Below are 19,673 nucleotides of genomic sequence, written 5' to 3' on the forward strand. Positions count from 1 at the left end.
TGATAAGAATGATAGAATTCTCGTTAATAAAAAAAGGTATCAGCAGTTAGTTGGAAAGTTGATATACTTGTCTCCAACAAGACCAGATATTTCTTATGCAGTAAATGCTGTGAGTCAGTTTATGCAAGCTCCTTGTGAGGATCATATGACAGCAGTTGAACGTATTCTTCGGTATCTGAAAGGAACTCTTGGTAAAGCCTAATGTTCAGGAAAACCGATAAACGATCTGTTGAAGCCTATACTGATTCTGACTGGGCAGGGTCTGTTATTGATAGAAAATCGATGTCTAAGTATTGTACGTTTGTTTGGGAAAATCTAGTCACCTGGAGAAGTAAGAAACAAGGAGTTGTTGCTAGAAGTAGTACTGAGGCTGAGTATTGGGCCATGAGTTTAGGGATTTGTGAAGAAATCTAGTTGAAGAAAGTATTATCAGATCTCTAGCAAGATAATGAGCTTCCAATGAAATTGTTTTGTGATAATAAAGTTTTCATCAATATTGCAAATAACCCAGTTCAACATGATAGAACTAAACACATAGAGATAGATAGACACTACATTAAGAAGAGGTTGAACAGTGGAAACATATGCATCCCTTATATTTCTTCAAACCAACAAGTTGCTGATGTACTTACAAAAGGGTTACTGAGACAAAACTTTAATTATTGTGTAAGCAAGTTAGGCCTCGTTGATATCTATGCTCCAACTTGAGGGGAGTGTTGAAAATAGGGTTATTAACCTAGGGGCATTTATGTAATTGTGTAACCCCTAGGGTTTTCTACTGTCTATTTATATAGGGTGTCCCTGTGTATTCAATGTATCAAATAATAAGAAAAGTCTTTATATCGTGGTTTTTCTCCTTGTACTAGGGTTTCCACGTAATCTTGTTGTTATTCTCTTCCCTATTCTTTATTTTTAACACTAATTAATAGAATGCAATAGATAACAAACTCATATTGATCGAGAAGAAGAAGAAGATTATTAGAAGGAGATGTATGAAGATAAACGAAAAACTTTTTTGTTGAATTGTTGAAGATATTCAAGTTGGATTATATTTTGGAGACTTTGTGGGGATTCAAGTGTGAAGATGAAGAGTAATGATTCTAGGTTTTGATCTTTTATTATTATTTTTTTCCTTTTAGTTTTGGATTGGGACAATGAACCTTTTAAATAGGCCACTTAGTTTTTTGTTAGGAAATATTTGATGAGTTGCTTATCTTTTTTCTTAAAAAAGGTCGACATAAAAATAAATACGTCAAATCACGTGTCTTTGGGAAGTATCTATATGGATTTTTTTCATCGCATAAAGTATCTATGCTTCCTAGGTTAAAACAATAAATTAAATAAAATTATTTTTAGTAAAATCCATATTCTAAAATTCAAAAAACAAATATTCTTCTAAATTTTTTAGATTATTTAAAATTTACTATATTAAAATAATTAAGATGACAAGTTTGAACTAATCTAAAATCTAAATACGGATTAAATACAATAAAATATTTTACAAACTTAAGATTTATAAATTTGCACTTAGGCTTCCTAAACCTGCATTTCAAACACAGGTTTTTAAACCAATACTTCTAAAACTTGTACTTCAAATACAGTTTTCTTAAACTTAGGTTAAACCTCTCAATCTATTCCTAGACTTGATATTTCTAGACTTAGCATTCCAAACATGCACTACAAACGCCGGCTTAAGAGCTCATGAACATATTTTAAATTAAGAGATAAGGAAACAAAATAAAAATTAGAGAATTTTAACCAAAAAAGACAAAGCATTCATCGTACCAATGAAGGCACAGTGTCATATTCACAGGAAGTATATTCGAATTGGAAAAGCGAGCGTCGAATTTGCACCATCCAGATAGCGAGTCACAGCTCACGGGCACGTTTATCCCTTCGACTCGATTCACTTTCTTTCCCCACTATCGTCACTCACAATGCTTCCTTTGCAGCAATTCATCGCCCTCCTGCTTCTCTTCATCTTCGTCTCCTCTTTTTCCGCAGCCTTAGCTCAGAATCATGAGGACCCAACAATCAGAACCATGGAAGCTTTCTCCGGATACCCTGTTCACCATCCTTCCTCTTATGTCTTCTCAAACCCCATTAGTTCTCTGTCCGTTGATTCTGATACCTTAGTGAAACAGGTACGGAAGTAAAATGGATTTCAATCCTACTGAGTTTTTAATCGGTTGTAATTATATGTTAACTTAGTGAGTCCATTTTGATGGGTTCTGATGAATTGTTTTGCGGATTTGGGTATTTAGATTGAGGAGCTTTCTACTTTCTCGGATTCACCAGCCCCATCGGTTACCAGGATTCTTTACACTGAGAAGGATGTATTGGCACGAAGGCATGGACTCTGTCTATTCAGCTAATTATGTATCTAACCCAAATATACATTTACTGTAGAGAGGACATTTCCATTAGGTGAACTCAATTTGTTGCCTCATAATTTTTTTATTTTCTAATACAAAATGGAGAATAATCTTCGGTTAACATGATCAAGTTCAATGAAAGGCATTGGTGCAATTTTGTCAATCCTTTCGCAAGTGCAGTTGATTAATGGTGTCTACTTTTATAGCTGATATGGGTGTTTTTTTAGTTACTTGGAAAATAGCATTTCATAGCATTAGATATTACGAGTCCATCTCAAAACCAATTGACAAAAAGAGGAGTAGCCCATCTATCTTATAAAAAGTGTGAAATCCCATGATTTTTCCAAATGGGATACTCAACATTATTGAATTGCCATCAAAATCCCAGAATCTCATGCTATTCTTCTCCCAAGATACTATCTGAGTTAAAGGAATGTGCTCTGTGCACTTATTTCAGAAAAGTAGAATATATAGTGATACCTTTGTTCCACTATGTGCTTTGCCCTTACTGCTTTCTCTGCTTCCAGGTTTGTCAAAAACTTAATGGGACTATCTGGTCTCTCTGTTCGAGAGGATGCCGTTGGTAACATATTTGGTAGATGGTGAGTAAATCTGCAACAGTCACCCATGTCATTTTGTAGTATCATGGATAAGATCGATGTTATCAAAGGTATTTGGTCTTATTTTTGTACGGTTGATGGACTATTTTCTTGTTTAGGGATGGCTCTGAACCAGAGCTTCCCGCAGTTGCCACAGGTTCTCATGTTGATGCAATTCCATTCTCTGGGAAGTATGATGGAGTTGTTGGTGTTTTAGGTGCTTTAGAAGCCATCAACGTCTTGAAAAGGTTAGCACTCTTGGAAAAAGTTCTCAAGGGTCTTTAAAGCTACAAGTTTTGGTTGTTACCAAGGACAAGAAAGTAGAACTTTGAACTGAGTTCTCATCCAGTCAAATTATTAAAAATGCATTGATTTCTTTTTTGTCCTCACAAACACGTAACTAAGTGCTTAAAGTTCAAAATTATTCACTGGCATTAAAGAAGAATGTGGAAAGACACTGGTAAAACAAATAATTCCAATTGTAATAATATCTTTGTAGCTTTCAAAGTGTTGAGTTAGATTTTTTCAGGTCCGGGTTTAAACCTAAGAGGTCTCTGGAAATTATCTTTTTCACCTCTGAGGAACCTACACGCTTTGGAATCAGCTGCTTGGGTAGGTGAGAATCATTACCAATCCAATCCTGTTAACTATAAATGAAGATTATATTCAAATAACAATCTTCTACTCACTCTTTCTTTGGTGGGTAGCCGCTTGTTGGCAGGGAGTGATGCACTTGCTAAAGCCTTGGAAACAACTGTTGATGGTCAGAATATATCTTTCATTGATGCTGCTAGTTCTGCTGGCTACTTAACTGATCCAGCTCAGATATCAACTGTGTTTTTAAAGAAAGGAAGTTACTCTGCTTTCCTTGAATTGCACATAGAGCAGGGTCCCATTCTGGAGGAAGAAGGTATGTCCTTTTGGTTTTAGTTCCTAAAATCATCTGATTTATCATATATGTTAAACGTCATATATGATTTATTAGTTAGATACATCTTTAGGAAATTTGAACTCTTGTGAGTGACATTAAGCTCCAATCTAGGTATATCTATAGGAGTTGTGACTGCAATTGCAGCTCCTGCTAGTCTGAAGGTGGAGTTTGAAGGCACTGGTGGTCATGCTGGTGCTGTACTGATGCCATATAGGTGATAAATCATAAGAAGATCAATATTTCTTATCCAGACTAACTATAATGCCTACACATCATTATATTAAACTGTATGTTGAAGAGTTCCCAAACCATGTGTATTATTTTTTTTTTTCTCTTTAATTCTGCATATTCTTTCGTTCATCACAAAGTCTTCAACAATCGAAGGGGTTTATTTCTTTTTTTCTTCCTGTTCACTTAGAGAAACATAAATTTTACATTAAAAGGAGAGCTATGCTATTATTTGATCAAATTGACACTGAAAATTTCAATGTAAGAAGAAATGACGCTGGACTGGCAGCAGCTGAGCTAGCACTAGCAGTTGAGAAGCATGTATTGGACTCTGGATCCATCGACACTGTGGGTACCGTTGGTAATTCTTCTTAACTAGGCGTGAACTATTCCATGTCCTAGCATACTGTATCTACCCAACCCACCTTGCAAAACATGACATTCTTAACTTTCATGTTATACTACTCATGTTGCAAAACATGAAAGTGATTAAAACTTCTTTTCAAGGTATCCTGGAGCTTCATCCTGGAGCAATCAACAGCATCCCAAGCAAATCACATCTGGAAATAGGTCGGTGTGTTGCTGTAACTCTTAATAACTCGTCATTTTAAGCCATATGATAATTGTTTATATCTTCATTTTTTCTCCTCTGATAAACAGACACCAGAGACATTGATGAAGAGCGTAGAAACACTGTGATTAAGAAGATTCATGAATCTGCCGATGAAATAGCTAAAAGGCGACAGGTCAAGCTATCAGAATTCAAAATTATTAACCAGGATCCGCCAGCACATTCTGAGAAATCAATAATAGAGGCTATGGTTTCTGCAACGAAAGATCTCAATCTCACACACAAACTGATGATTAGTAGAGCATACCATGATTCGCTGTTTATGGCCAGGTAACATAACAATTCTTTAAGTACAAAATTATTAATTTCTCAGGATCCTATAATTTGAAAAGCACATCCCTGCTAAATGATATTGATTCTGAAGGTGGGAAGTACTCTCTTAATTATTTTAGAGTTCAATTTAAACTGGTCTAGAGAAAACTAAGTAGAAGAGATTAAAATAACATAAAATAACACTCCTAGCAATTTAAAATAATACTTTGCTTCAACAGATTCACAATATGTTTAATGGTATACTTCTGTCTCCAAGCAATTCAGATTAACAATAGCTAGCAAAACTTTTGCATCATTCACTTAGATACTTAATCCCATTAGAAAAAGGTAATGTTTCTTTCTTTCAATGGAACAAATTGCTGAATTTGCATTTGCACTACCTTGCAGGGTATCCCCAATGGGTATGATATTTATTCCTTGCTATAAAGGTAATAATCTACTCTGATATCCTCTAGTAAATAGCACAAGTTCTAGATATCATTTTCGAGTTACTGGCAGACAAAACTTTTGAAAGCACCTAACCTATATGAGTCAAGCTCGTGCCATCAAGAAAATTTGTGTCTAATTTCATGCTACTGCATTTGCAGGGTACAGCCACAAGCCAGAAGAATTCGCCTCACCGAAGGATATGTCAAACGGAGTCAAGGTATTGGCCCTTACCCTTGCCAAATTGTCGCTGCAGTGATATCCTTATTCCCAATTCATGTAAAATTTGTTTTGTCTGAAATGTACTTTCTTTCAGGTCCTTAAATATATTTGTTCCTTGTGAATTAGCTTACAATAAAGTTTGGATCTTTCTCCCATTACTGAATTTGCATATGGATGCTTGGTGGGTGACTTCAGAATTAAATGATTAGTGTGTGAGTGCAACAGAGAGAGAGAGAGAGAGAAGGGATCAGTCTGTTCATCCAATTTTGTATGCAATTAGAAGTTGGTAGTTCAATTACAAAGAAAGTTTCTCTACATCCAATCCTTAAGAACCTCGTTAGGAGAAAGAAGAGGAACTCTTCTCCTTAGGTTCTATTAGGATTGAATATGCTTCGACTAAAAGATCTACAATTCACTCGATTATTCCCTAGCAAACCTCTAATTTCCCTTATAGAAACTCTGGACAAAGTAGGCAAACAAGAAGAAAAGCCAGATCCGAGAATGATACTATACTACTAACAAAACTTGTATCAAGAATCTTCACTTGTTGGAGCAGTCGAGATGTTCTTGATCTTTTCTGCATTTACCAGTGCAATCTCAATCTAGCAAAAAAGATTAAAAAAAAAAAAACATCATTAAGCCAACGAAACATCCAAAAATTGCACAATAATCAGACATATCATCATTAGTAGTAAGTAATAACCTTAGGTTTCATAACCAGCTTATCATTTTCCCCTTTCTTCAAACTGACAGAAGATATCGTCAAGGCTGCACAAATTTCCAAATATTAGATCATGTTTAGAGAGTGCCTTATTCCCAAAAACAAATGAATATGGCCAATGGGGTTCGATAAATTTTCATACTCTTTTGAAATGCCAATCCATTCCTCTTCAGAATCTCGGCGATCGTCACTACAGTAGGTATAGCTGTATGATGAATTAATGAATGGAACTCAGCCCAGTTATGAACATCGAACTGTAAACCAATTATGAAAAAAGAAATGGATTCAAGAACTCATACCCATTCCTAATGCAGAAAGCTCAACTTCATTGTACTGCTTAATGTGCCGCTGCAACAAATGAAACATCAAATCAATCAAGATTTTGAAAGCTTAATGAAGAAGTTGATTCAACAGAAAGACGCAGAGGATCTTAAGGAAGCAAGAAAAAGAATACCTTAGAAAGATTGTAGTAGTAAAAGAACGGCTTCTTGACATTGGAAACCTGGATTTGATTCCTCTTCTTCTTGAATTCCGTCAGAACAGCAATCTCCTTAACCTCACCATCGTTGGCAACGACGAGGAGCTTTTCCTCCTCACTGCGGATTTCATTCTTAACCTCAGGGGTGCCTTCTGAGACGACCATGCCGGACTCCATTGCCTAATCTCTCTCTACAGAGTAGTGCGCAGAAGGAAGGAAAAGATTCTACTTCTAATTGTGAACTTAGGTAAAATGGAATCGAAGTGCACCCATTTATAAACAATTGTGAAGGCGAAGAATGGGCAGGAAATCAGAAACTGGCGGACGCAATGTTCGTTGCGACGGAGGCGTTTGAGCGGTTAAGGTCTCAACGGTTTCGTTAAGCAGCCGTACACCGCCAGTTACTGCGTTTTCCGGCGATGGTCCGCCCCTCGAAAAATGAAAGCGACGGAAATTAATTTTAGGATTAAATTAATTTTGAAAAATAGAATAGTTTAGATATATATATATATATATATATATATTTTTTAATAATTGAGTTCAATAATGTGTCGAGAGACTTCCATGGTGAAGATAAATGTAAAACAAATTGGTTCAACAATGGTTTTTTTTTTTAAAAAAAAATATATATATATATATATATATATATTTTAGACGGTTATGTTTAGCAACTTTTGGTTACAAGAGGTTTGATGCTTGTGTTGATTTATAAAAATTTCAATTTTATTTCAAATACATGATTACATATTAGTTTAGCTAAAACAGCATAGTTTAACATTTATGTCTTAGTGACCAAATGACTACGAAATTTATAGCTCAAATCTCTCGCGTATAAAATTAGTCTCTGTGTTCCTCTCTCTCATATATGAAAAAAGTTAATGGGTAATTTGAAGTATTGTTAGTAATATTAAACTAATTGAATTAGTTATATGAATTTATTACCAAAATTTTGAAAGTTTTCATTGCTTCCAACCACTTGCTCCCCACATTTAAAATTCATTATCTTTATAGTCTCTGCGGATGCAACCTCAAAATTTTAGAAATCAAACTTATAATTTAACTAAGATAATTTATATAAAAGAAGTTGAATACAATAAAATCTAAGTTGTAACACAAATATCCACATATAGTTTCATTTTTTTTTCTCGTAGAAACTAATATAGGTATATGATGACAAATTATAATTATGAGATAATAGGGGTGGAAACGGTTCGTTTCGGTTTGGTGGTCAAATCGAACCGAATCGATTTTTTTAAAATGTGAAATCGACCGGTTCGGTTCGATTTCAAATTCGATTTTGGCATTTTTAAAAAATCTATGTTATATTTTTTAATTAGAAAAGCGGTTCGGTTCGGTTCGGTTTTAAATTTGGCTTTGGTTTTAAATTTGGTTTTACTCTTTTTAAATATATATTAGTTAAAAACGGTTCGGTTCAGTTTTAAATTCGATTTTCGAAAGTGAAACCGAACCGAACCGAATTAATTCGGTTTCAAAATTTCTTCAAACCGGATCGAACCGCATGTTTCGGTTTCACTGAGTTTTCGATTTGATTCGGTTCAATTTTTAGAAACGGTTCGATTGCAATTTGAATGTTCATCCCTACGAAGTAAATATAAAATATAAGAAAATTATGAAGATTGTTTGAACGTGAGAAATGATATGGGATGATGGATTACAATTTCCATATCAAAGGGAGGGGTCCCATTGATGTTTTGTTTATGCTTTGTTTTAGATAGATTTTTTTTTTCTTTTTCCATGATTACGTTACGCCTCATTATGAAAAGTCTTTTGAAGCAAAAAGAAAAAGGGATTTCCATAAGAGCGTAAAGTGCCCTAGTTGTTGAGGTCTGTTTTTCCTATTAATCAGCTGAACATGTCTTTTCAAACAATTTGATTTGATGATACATTAAAAGGTTCATACAATGTGATTTCAATTCTAATATTCGGTTAAGTATTTTTCCTTCAATAATTTAATTTCAAGAAAAACGTCCGATATTGTTAATCTGACTATAGTTTAATTGATTTATATATATACTCTCAACTAAGAGGTCAAAGGTTTCGAAAGAGAGGAAGAAATTGAAAATTGATTCTTATACGTTTTGGTTGATGGTATAACGTGTTGACCGATTGAGTTATATTTAGATTGGCCAAACCAACATTCGAATCTTTTACATTTCAAAAATAGTTTTGTAAATATTGTTCGTATGTGGAGTAGGGAGATTCATATATCTAGTCTTTTGTAAAGTAGGTAGATAATTCATACATCTTAACCAATTGAATTATGTTCAAATTGACTAATAAATCTTGTCTTATAACAATGTAATTGTGTAAAAAAAAAAAAAAAAAAAAAATTACACTATGACAAAATATACATACCATGACACATGCACAGTAGCACATTTGGAGGGAAGTGAAAAAACAGTCATAAAAAGCTATTACATACTTTTTTTAAATTCATGACAGTTTTTTGTGTCACAAATTAATGACGGTAAAAAAGAGTTATTCTCTCTCTTTTTACTCTATGCCTCTGCTTGAGTTCTGAAATTTTCAATCCGATTATAAAATTAGGAATTATAGAATGCAGCTATGTTTAGAACGACTCTTTTTGTTTAGGTTTTTTTTTTTTTAAATTTCAAATTTAATTATGGAATTAGGGATTGTAAAATGTAACCATGTTTAGAATACCTCTTTTTGTTTAGATTATTTTTGAAATTTCAAATTTGATTCTAGAGTTGTTTCCTAGTTTAGTTGTCTAGATTGTTGATTGTAAAAGTTGAATTTGTTTACCTCTATTCAACTTTGATCAAAGTTTTAGAATTGAGTTCTAATCTTGAAACCTTATTATTATTATTATTTTTTTTTTTTTTTTTTTTTGTTTATGAGCATTTATATTAGTTTTAGAAGCACAAGTGGAATCCTACTTTATTTGTTTAATGTTAGTATGTTGCTTGTTTTACTCCATTAATTATGATATGTTGCATGTATATCTTTATGAATTTTATTATTTTGTAATCAGCTTTGCGTTGATTATATTATTGTGATTTTGGATGATAGGCATGATACATTTTACTTCTAATTAAGTTTGATTATATATCAAGATTTCTAATTAAGCTTTAAACTCTTTGTTTGTAGTTCCAAATTGTTTCACGTGTTTGAATTGAGTGTTGTACGAGTTATTATGAATGTTATATATTTTTCCTATGTGACGTGAATGAAACTTTTGTTAGGTTGTTAATAGATGAAAAATGTAATGGCATCAATATTTTGAACATTATATCGCGTTTATGTTTAATAAGTTGGAAGGATTGAAAACATTGAAAAGGTGTAACTAATGAATAATGTTATAATTGTTGGCATTGATATAATGAGTTGAGTTCTAAAATGAATATTGTTTTTCTTTACTAGAGATTGGAGAAGCACAATGAAGCGAGAAAACTACCAAGCAAGTATGTATGTGTATGTATATATATATATATATATATTTTATTGGGATAGTGCTTAACACTTAGTTGTATTTATTTATTTATTTTTTTTGTAAACAACTCAATGGAAGTTTGGTTACTAATTTTATCGTAAATAGTTTCCTTGTATTAATGTTACAAACTTCATTGTTATATATGAAAGTTCATATTTATGCTTGCGTACATATTCTGTGTCAAAATTGGATAAATCATAGGTGTAATAATAGACATGAAACAAATATTATCCATGATTAAAAGTATTTGTTGACATTCCAATGACATTTAGAAAGTGTTACAACTAAGGAATTATTGACACTGTAAATGTGTCATTATTAATGTTTTTGTGACAGGTTTTTAATGTCGATGTTTAGTTGACAGAAAAAGTCAACTTTTATGACATTTATTGACAATATTAAATTGTCATAAAAAAAATCTTATCATGATAGGTAATAAATGTCAACAAATGCTTATTGTCCACTAAATTGAAAAGTCATGAAACAATCAATAATGATTGATTTTTCATGTGGCATTTATATACTTTCCTTTCGGGTATATTTAAAGATTAAAAAAGAGTCAAAGAATGTGATAATGACATTTTTCTAGAGTCATGAGAACCCATTTTTGTTGTAGTGTTGATCATATATGGCTTGAATTTTCTTATGACATGCTAATTCATTACGCACAACTTGACTAATAAGACACTCATTACCATCCAAAGATTGGATGGTTTATCAATTCCTCACCTCCAAGATAAATCATTAATGTAAATGATTAATTATGTATTTTGGTAACCAAAGATAATATAATAATGGGAAATTATTTCAAATGGAAAAACGGATAAAAATATTTACAACATACAATAAAATTTTAGAACTATCAATGATAGATGCTGATAGACACTGATAGATTTTTATCAGTATCTATCAGTGTCTATCATTGATAGTTCTAAAATTTTGTTATATCTTGTAAATATTTTAGTTTATTTTTCTATATTTAAAAACAATCCTATAATAATTGTATGAAAATTTAGATAATGAAGTGAAAAAGATACCAACTACCATCTTAAAGTTGGATGGTTTGGGTCTCATTTGATAACTACTTAAATTTTTGTTTTTGATTATTTTTTTTAAAAGATTAAACTTACAAACACTACTTTCATACTATAAAAATTTATTTTTTGTGTTATCCCATTTAAAAAAATGAGTTTTCATAAACTTATTTTTATTTCTAGAATTTGACTGTGAATTTTGGTGTTTTTAAAGAATGGTAAAAAACTATAATTAAGATCTCATTTGCTAATCATTTGGTTTTTTTTTTTTTTTTTTTAGTCTTTGAAAGTTAAGCCTACAAAACCCCTTCCACCTCTAAATTTCTTATTTTTTTATCTACTTTTTACCCATATATTTCAAAAACCAAGCCAAATTTTGAAAAGTAAGAAAAGTAATTTTTAAAAACTTGTTTTTGTTTTTAGAATTTGGTTAAGAATTCATCTACTTAAGAAAGATGTTAAACCATTGAAAAAAAAATGAGGAAATAGACAAATTTTCAAAAATAGAAAACAAAATGGTTATAAAATAGAGCCTAAAAAATTGAAAGAAAATAAACATAAATTACAAAACTAACAACAAAATGATTACTAAAATATGGTTACTAAATGAGAAATATTATAGATTTAAATGGTAACCGTCCGTATCCTATTATTTTAATGTAAGTTAAACAAATAAAATGAAAAAAAAAAAAAAAAAAAAAAAAAAAAAAAAAAAAACCATTTTGCAATAATCGTTCATGCAAGCAAATATAAAATTCGTATTAAAACCACTATATGAAAACCAAAAAAACGTAACATTATAACCCTGTTATTTTTAACTTGTTGTTTTAAAATGATTTGTTTGTTTATTATTCATAGTTTTACAATATAATTATAAATACACTTCGTTTCAAATATTTATGTTGGTTGTTAAAATTTGGCTGAAACTTTTGAAAATGAAAAATAATGTATGAACACAAATTTTTACCAAGATTAATATTTACAACCTAAACTCTAATCCAAGTAACGAACACAAGTTAATTATATAAATTCAGGTTGTTTTTATGCTCAAACTTTATAAAATATATCATAAGCCAAAATATGTGGTAATTAAATAAAATATCTTGTTGAGAAAGAGATCATATGATGAATGGTGATACCAAACTTAGTAAGTAGGTCATTAAAGGGTGCACTCTCACTTTTTGTTCCAAAAATAACCTTCATTGACAAAAGCAAAGATTGTTTCAATGCAAGGGATCTGAAAATTGCAAACAGTGCCATGTGGGATTATTTATTTAGCCTTAACTTGGGTGACTATAATTAGGTCTTTGTTCTTACCACAATGTTACACCCATTCTTCCTCTATTTTTACCACTTCATTATCTTTTTGACAGATATGTATTTAATTTCCTCACCCAATTCTTAATTAATTCATTTATTCTCGTGACTATAGCCTCTTATTTGTAAATGAAAAAATAACATGTCATATAGTTGCATATTATATATATAATATGTAACTATATACAATATATATAGTCAAAATAAACATAGTTCAACTAGCATCAAGTATGTACAATAACCTCGAGATAACTCGAGATAAAAGATTCAATCTCCTACCTCACATATTGTGTGTATATATGATCAATAAATGCATACTTCTATCTTGCTCAATCATATTAGGATCTCAATGTTATAGATATCTAAGCTTAAAATACCAATATTTGATGACTAAATCTAGATTTGAACCATGACAAGAAGAGAAGATCTAGTTCGAAAATTATTTGGGCTTCATCTGATTTTTGGTTTTTAATTTTAATTAAATTTAAATTTTATGCTAAAATCTATATCAAGTTTTTGAAAGCTAAAAGATGTACTTTTTTAAATTTATGTTGTTTTCTTCAATTTTGGATATAAATTCAAATATTCTCTTAAAAAGGGTGAATTATAAAGAAATGATAAGAAAAAACAAACACGATTTTTAAAAATCAAATATTTATCAAACGAAGTCATAATTTTTTTTTAAATTTGACTAATTTGAATAATTCACACGCATTTTGAATATTTCCAACGTAAAAATTACCAAAATGTATAAAGTCTAAATAGTTATCAAACGATGCATTTGTAGAAATAATCACTTAAACCAATATTTGAAGCAATGTTGGATTCTTTAATTTAAATTTGAATGGGTTGGTTCACAATGAAAAACCAAGTTTAGATCTAGTGAACTAATCTAAGAAAGAGGTAGCTCATATTTACTCTCATACACTTTCTAGTGATTCGTGTTCACACAATAATATTAATAAAAGAATTTAAGTAGATCTCACAAATAACAATAATAACCATATCCAAAAGTAAAAATAGAAGCTCCTCTTTTTCAAGTACGGGAAGCGAGACAAGACTTATTTTTCTTTTTTCTTTTTGGGTTATGATAAAAGTGCTTGTCTTATTAACCTAAAGAGAAGGAACACAAACAAGATATTAAAGTACTTAATTCATGCTTTAGAGTGAATGTTTGTTTGTGTGTGAAAAGCTACGATTAATAACTGTTGTATATGGGAACTTTTTTCTCTTTCCATTCCCCCTCTCACGTATATAAGGAGGCCCCCATCACAAACTCTCTTAATATGCATGGCCATTTCAATATCAAATACTTTCGATTCTTTCTCTCGTTTTCTCCTCGTGTCGAAGTTGTTGAGGGGAATGCTGTCTGGTTCGAGACCCTTCGCCCGATCATTGTTGTACATGGTGGGAACGATTTCGGACCAGGCTTCATTCCCCCCAACTTGAAGTTCATCAATACAAAGCGCGATAGATAAACCAGGTAATTGGGTAATCATATAATGTTGTTTTATGATGATTTGGTACATAATGTGTAAATGTTTCTAATTTGTGATTCTTCTACCATATATTTTCCAAATTATTTCATCAGCTTTTGCTTTATCTTTGCCTTCAAGTTGGGGAAACCCACAATGCGTGTTAGGTGGATCCATTTTAATTCCTTTTGTTTTCACATGGAACAAGATATGAAAACCCTAATTTTGTTTTTAAGAGAATTTGGAAAAGGGAGGAAGAGAAGAGAGGAGGGATATTCTAAGAGTTTTGTGTTTCAAAACCCTTTTGTTTGTATGTTTTAAGTTAACAAACAAAGATTTAGAAAGTTTGGAAAACACAAGTGAAAAAGATGTTATAAAATTAGAAAAAGGAATGGGTTTTGGGGAGAAAATGTAGAAGAAAAAGAAAAGTTATAGTCACTAGATCATGGGGGAATTAATCTTTTGTGTTTTGAAATGTTGCCCCAAATAAATTAGCTTTGCTTGCAGAGAGTTACAAAGAATAATATGAGAGCTGATGAGGAGAAGAAGGCTTTGAGCATCCTTTCACTTTATGTTATTGCATGAGAGAGAGAGAGAGAGAGATTTTATTATTATTATTATTATTATTATTTTTGGAGAGAAATAAGCAATCAAAGTAGAAGTTTGAATTCAATTTCCTTTATTGGTTTTTAAGCTCAAGACTGTCATGATAACCCATTTTGCTTGGTTTCTTGCTCACTCCCCACTTTCTTAAACACCCCTTTGTGGGTCAGATTGAAGCTTCAAAACCTTCCATTTCTTATGTGGTTCTCTTTTTCTTGCCTCATAATTACTACCCTTTGAATCTTGAAATGGACACACCTTATATATTTCTAGGTTTTAATTCTTCTCATCTTACCATTTTATTCACATACATATATGGAGAAAATTCATTAAAAAATATGTTTAAATGAGGTTTATAAATTTTTTTTGAATATTTTTTTTTTTTGACAATATGTGAAATGGAAGAGTCAAATCTCTGGCTTTGAAGTTATTGTATATAAATTTTGTGTCAGTTAAACAATGATCGTTTTGACTTTTTTGCTAGTGGGTTTATGAGTTTTGTACATAGGTTCATGATAGAGATTCGATAGAAGTTGGGCACAAGGCCATTTTAATTATGAGTCGGAGAAATGTAAATATATTACTGTTGTGGTCCTAAAATACTTTTCTCTATACCATTTTAAGAAATGCAATAAAACTTCTATTTTAAGATTACTCATGATTTTCATATCCAAAGAGAGAACTTTTTTTCTTTGGTTGATTATCTCGTGGACAGTGAGAGATTCAAATCTATGACACCCTAGTTCTAGTTATGTAATGATTACCCTAATTTTAGTGAACTCTTTTATTAGTTTATTAAAAATTATTTAATATTTGTTAAAATGTTTTGGATCAATCATATGATTTTTCAAATGACCAAGTATGGGTCTAGGATTAAAGGGATTCTATATATAAACCCACTAATCCCGTCCGTTGGAGCTTTTGTATATATATTGTTTGATATTTCTCCCTAATAATAAAATTGTTCTCTCTGATGGTTCTCGTGAAGGTAATTAACACAATATTAGTGAATGTAATGGAGGTCAGTAATGCAACATTTTCAAACTTTCATGAAAATTTAAATGCTATTTGAAAAAAGTCTAAAAGAAAGGTTGGAAGAAAATGTTGATGAAGTAACCAAATGTAATTTCTAAAAAGAGGGGAGAGAAAAGGTGCAAATTGAAAGAGATTTAAGAGAAAAGGAAGCCAACTACTAATTAATTCTTGGGTGCAATTTTCTATATAGTTGGTTTAGTCTTTTGCTTTAAGTTTTTTAAAAACAAAATAAAATGGCCACATGGGATTCTCAATATAGGTAGGGGGAATAGAAACCTCTATATATATGTACTTTCATAATTCTCTTGGAGGTCAAAAAGATGTGAAATATACTTCCATGCTCTGATAAAGCCATTATTTGGGAATTCCTTCTCAAAATGGGAAATGGATTTCTTTTCCCCCCAAACACTACTTTTTGTGAGATGCCTTTCTTTTTTTTTTTTAATGATTTGACCAACTTGAAAATTCTCACAAAAAGCATTCTCATTCAACATGGAAAATTTCAAGACAAAAGCTTATAAAAGATTGTTTTAAAAGAATGGGGGGGAAAGAAAGAAGAAAGAAAGATTGGGATTTTGTTAGGCATCACAATCAAAAAAATATATTTTTCTTTTCTTTGTGTGTGGAATTTTCCATTAAAAAGTTTCATGGGGGAGAGAACTTGTTCTTGGGTCCTTATGTATGCTTTGAAGAAAGATTATTCTTTTTAATTATGAAAAAAAATATACATGCCAAAAGAGAGTAAAGTTGATTTTGTAAGGATTTGTTTTATTATTGTGTTTTCTTTTTTCATTTTCTAATAAATATGTGCTTGGTTATGTATTTTGAAATTTCTCATTTCTTTACTTGATAGAAATGATATATAACTAATTAACTATATAAATAAATTAGAGTTTCATCAATCTTAGTATAGTTAAAGTAGTCAAAGCATTAAACCTTTAATCACTGAGTTAGAAACGACATAAATAATGCTCTTTTTATAATAAATCAATGATATGCTCTATCTATATATTCATAAATAAATTATTTTTAGAAAAATTTTCATAGATAGAAAAATTGTCAAACTATTTATAGAAAGAGAAAAAAAAATATTGATAGTGTAACAACCCCACCTCCTAGGTTTATAAAATAAAATAACATGACTGCTTAAGTATATAGGAAACTATTCTGCCATTATCTCAAGATCTTAAATCGTTCGATCCGGGGTACAATTCAAATGCGGAAGCCCGCATTCTGATTCTAGTTCCTTTGGTACTGTCACGGATTCCTCTGAATTCCTCTTGTCAGAGTATCCTCCATGAGTAGAGAATGATGGTCCATGGCTCATACAGCTACTATCTTGCCTTGATACATGAATGAACGTGAACCCGTTGACTCACTCATGTCTAGCAGCTCGTAGGCACACCGTCAAACATGAAAAATAACTCGGGTATGTACAGACGTTAAACTGCCCTATTGGTCTATTCATGCATCACATACATAATTTTAGTACTCCTCATAATAATTCTAAAACATAATGACAAAATCATGCTTCAATAGTCTATTAAGTAATAGTACCACTTACCTTGACACGAAGGCACCGGTAATAGTACCACTTACCTTCGACTTGGTAGAGATTTTTTTTAACACACTTAAATCAACCTAAAATTGTGGTTTGATCCAAGACAAACTCCAAAACTCGATTTAATCTGATCATGAATTAAATCCAAAATCAATAACTTAATTTTTCGACTATTACTCTCGATCTAAAAAAATAACCATCCAATAACTCACCAAAAACTTACCTAACTCAACATAGGCAGCGGCGGTCGGCGAACTCAACGGTGCTGACCCGAACGACGACGAAACCCAGTCTAATGCCGACTGAAACAGTGGCTGCACCGGTCGGAAGCTAGGACGGTTGTGTGCGTCGACTTGTGGCTGGGCGCGGTGGCAGAAACGGGTCTGCACGGGGGCTGAACGGCTTGGGCGGCGCTGTCCTGTGAACGCCAAATGGAGGAGACGGCTGTCGACAGAAACCCACGTCGGCTTCAGATCCGCGAACGGCGGCGCGCAAAGGTGGGCGACCCGAACCGGCTGGGGATCCTCGGCGGTGTGGCTAGAGTGCGACCGGTTGGGGCGCTGAACGAACTGGGAAAAACGAAAGCTCTTCGTGGAGAAGGCGGCTGGCTTCAATAGTGGTAGGGCGGACGCAGGCCGGCGGCGATGGTAGGCCGCGGCTAGGGTTTGGGTGAAACGGGAAGAAGAAGAAGAGGGGGGGGTCGGGCGGCTGATAGAATGAGATTATTTTTTTTATTTACTTTTTTTTTTCTTTTCTACCTTCTACATATAAAACAAATTTAATTATTTCCATAGATTATGGAATCTCCAAATGCAAGCTAAAATAAAACTTAATTAATTTCAAATAATTAAATTATATTTCAGCTTAGTCAAATACATAAATCTCATATTCCAATTTATCCAAGTAGTCCAACATAAAAATAAAATTTAATTACAAAATAAATCGGGTTGACACTGATAATCTATCCGTGATAGATTTCTGCCAGTTTTATTATTGATAGACATTGATAAACTTTTATCAGTCTCTATCAAAGAAGATTAAGTTTGGAGGCCCATTATCCTATCTCATCGATTTTAATTGTTTGTGGACCCATTTTCGGAACATGTTTTGTATCGCATATCATTTTCCTTTCGTGTATCGTATATTATCTCAATGCTTAAACATGCTCGATCATATTTGATCGTTCATTCTCAATCAAAAACTCTCCAAACATCAGAACTCTCCAGACATCAGAATTTCCCAGATTTTATATCATCTAAGCGCCCCAAACAACCCCTAAAATTTTACTATTTTGTATAAATAGTTTCCCTATTTTTTTATTTTTGAAAATCCTCATTTATAATATTATATATATGTATGAGCGAATTTTCTTTTTCACCCCTTGGCCAAAGCCTATAAATTTTAATGTTAAAAATTTGTAAGATCATTAACTTAAACTATAAACTTGAACTCAAACAATACAATAGATTAGAATCTCTTTTTTTTTTCTCAAATAAAATCTTAAACTTCTTTTAGGATAAGAAAAATTGAAAGTGGAATAAATAATGGTGCACGTTTTGTTTACGAAGAATAAATGATGCACTTAATACTTAGTCAACTCAAAACTAAATTATAAAGTTACTCTTAGTCCTAACCCACGAGTAAATCTAATAAAACAAACTATCAAATAAATAAAATTCAGGGCTAACCAACAAAACACAAGAATAACCATAGAATTGCCCGAATATGGAACCAAGCATAGATAATAAAAGCATGACAACAAACGTTAGTAGTTAAATGTGGTTGTCAAACTCAACAATGACATGTCAAAATCAATGGCTAAAAAGAAAGCAATGCATTAAAAATATATATTAACTACTTCAAAGTCACGTTTCAATTTCTTATTAAATATAATTCATACATTTTCATACTTTTAGTTTCGACTTTCATAGAAGTAATATTTTATTTTTTTAACTTTAATTGATAATTTTTTTAACTCATAGACTTTCAAATTTGTAATAATTTAATCTTTAAACTTTAATAAGCAGCAATATAGTCTCTATACTTTGAAATTTGTAACAAGTTTGCCAATCATAAAAATCTCTTCAAAAGTAAGTGTCCACTTTTATTATGTAATGATTTAGTTTTTAGAGTTTATTAAAAAAATATATATGATTTTCTATCAATTTATTGGTCTACATGTTTGAGATATTTAATTAAATCTAAATAATAATTTCCACTATAAGGATTGAATCATCACAAATTATAAAGTATAGGAACTAAACTAATACTTATTAAATTCAAGAACTA

The 19,673-nt window shown here is 31.6% G+C and overlaps 2 protein-coding genes and 1 long non-coding RNA gene across 4 annotated transcripts; 1 reads left to right on the forward strand and 2 right to left on the reverse strand.

The window, feature by feature from the left end:
- The first annotated feature begins 1,746 nt into the window (after positions 1 to 1,746).
- UAH (ureidoglycolate amidohydrolase) lies at positions 1,747 to 5,840 on the forward strand. 2 transcript variants are annotated; one of them, XM_039021257.2, is made up of 12 exons: positions 1,747 to 2,144; positions 2,265 to 2,350; positions 2,903 to 2,977; positions 3,094 to 3,222; positions 3,504 to 3,590; positions 3,682 to 3,884; positions 4,017 to 4,119; positions 4,403 to 4,494; positions 4,641 to 4,703; positions 4,794 to 5,034; positions 5,425 to 5,465; positions 5,625 to 5,840. In XM_039021257.2, exons 1-12 carry the CDS (start codon positions 1,938 to 1,940, stop codon positions 5,720 to 5,722), a joined length of 1,425 nt encoding a protein of 474 aa, XP_038877185.1. In that variant the 5' UTR covers positions 1,747 to 1,937; the 3' UTR covers positions 5,723 to 5,840. The 2 variants fall into 2 exon arrangements, with proteins under 2 accessions (XP_038877185.1, XP_038877186.1); XM_039021258.2 differs by having other exon boundaries at positions 1,838 to 2,144; positions 2,265 to 2,427.
- Positions 5,841 to 5,938: 98 nt separating this feature from the next.
- Positions 5,939 to 7,363, reverse strand: LOC120069484 (uncharacterized protein At2g34160-like). Its single transcript, XM_039021259.2, has 5 exons — positions 6,861 to 7,363; positions 6,706 to 6,754; positions 6,549 to 6,611; positions 6,389 to 6,453; positions 5,939 to 6,287 (listed from the first exon to the last, which is right to left on the reverse strand). Exons 1-5 carry the CDS (start codon positions 7,059 to 7,061, stop codon positions 6,216 to 6,218), a joined length of 450 nt encoding a protein of 149 aa, XP_038877187.1. The 5' UTR covers positions 7,062 to 7,363; the 3' UTR covers positions 5,939 to 6,215.
- A 9,486-nt stretch (positions 7,364 to 16,849) lies between these two features.
- LOC120069478 (uncharacterized) lies at positions 16,850 to 18,176 on the reverse strand. Its single transcript, XR_016528389.1, has 3 exons — positions 17,608 to 18,176; positions 17,388 to 17,511; positions 16,850 to 17,283 (listed from the first exon to the last, which is right to left on the reverse strand). It is a non-coding gene; the product is annotated as an uncharacterized LOC120069478 (long non-coding RNA).
- Positions 18,177 to 19,673: the final 1,497 nt, after the last annotated feature.

Source organism: Benincasa hispida, chromosome 1 (assembly GCF_027475165.1).
Source record: "Benincasa hispida cultivar pf3 chromosome 1, pf3_genome.v1.1, whole genome shotgun sequence".
Classification (NCBI taxonomy): domain Eukaryota; kingdom Viridiplantae; phylum Streptophyta; class Magnoliopsida; order Cucurbitales; family Cucurbitaceae; genus Benincasa; species Benincasa hispida.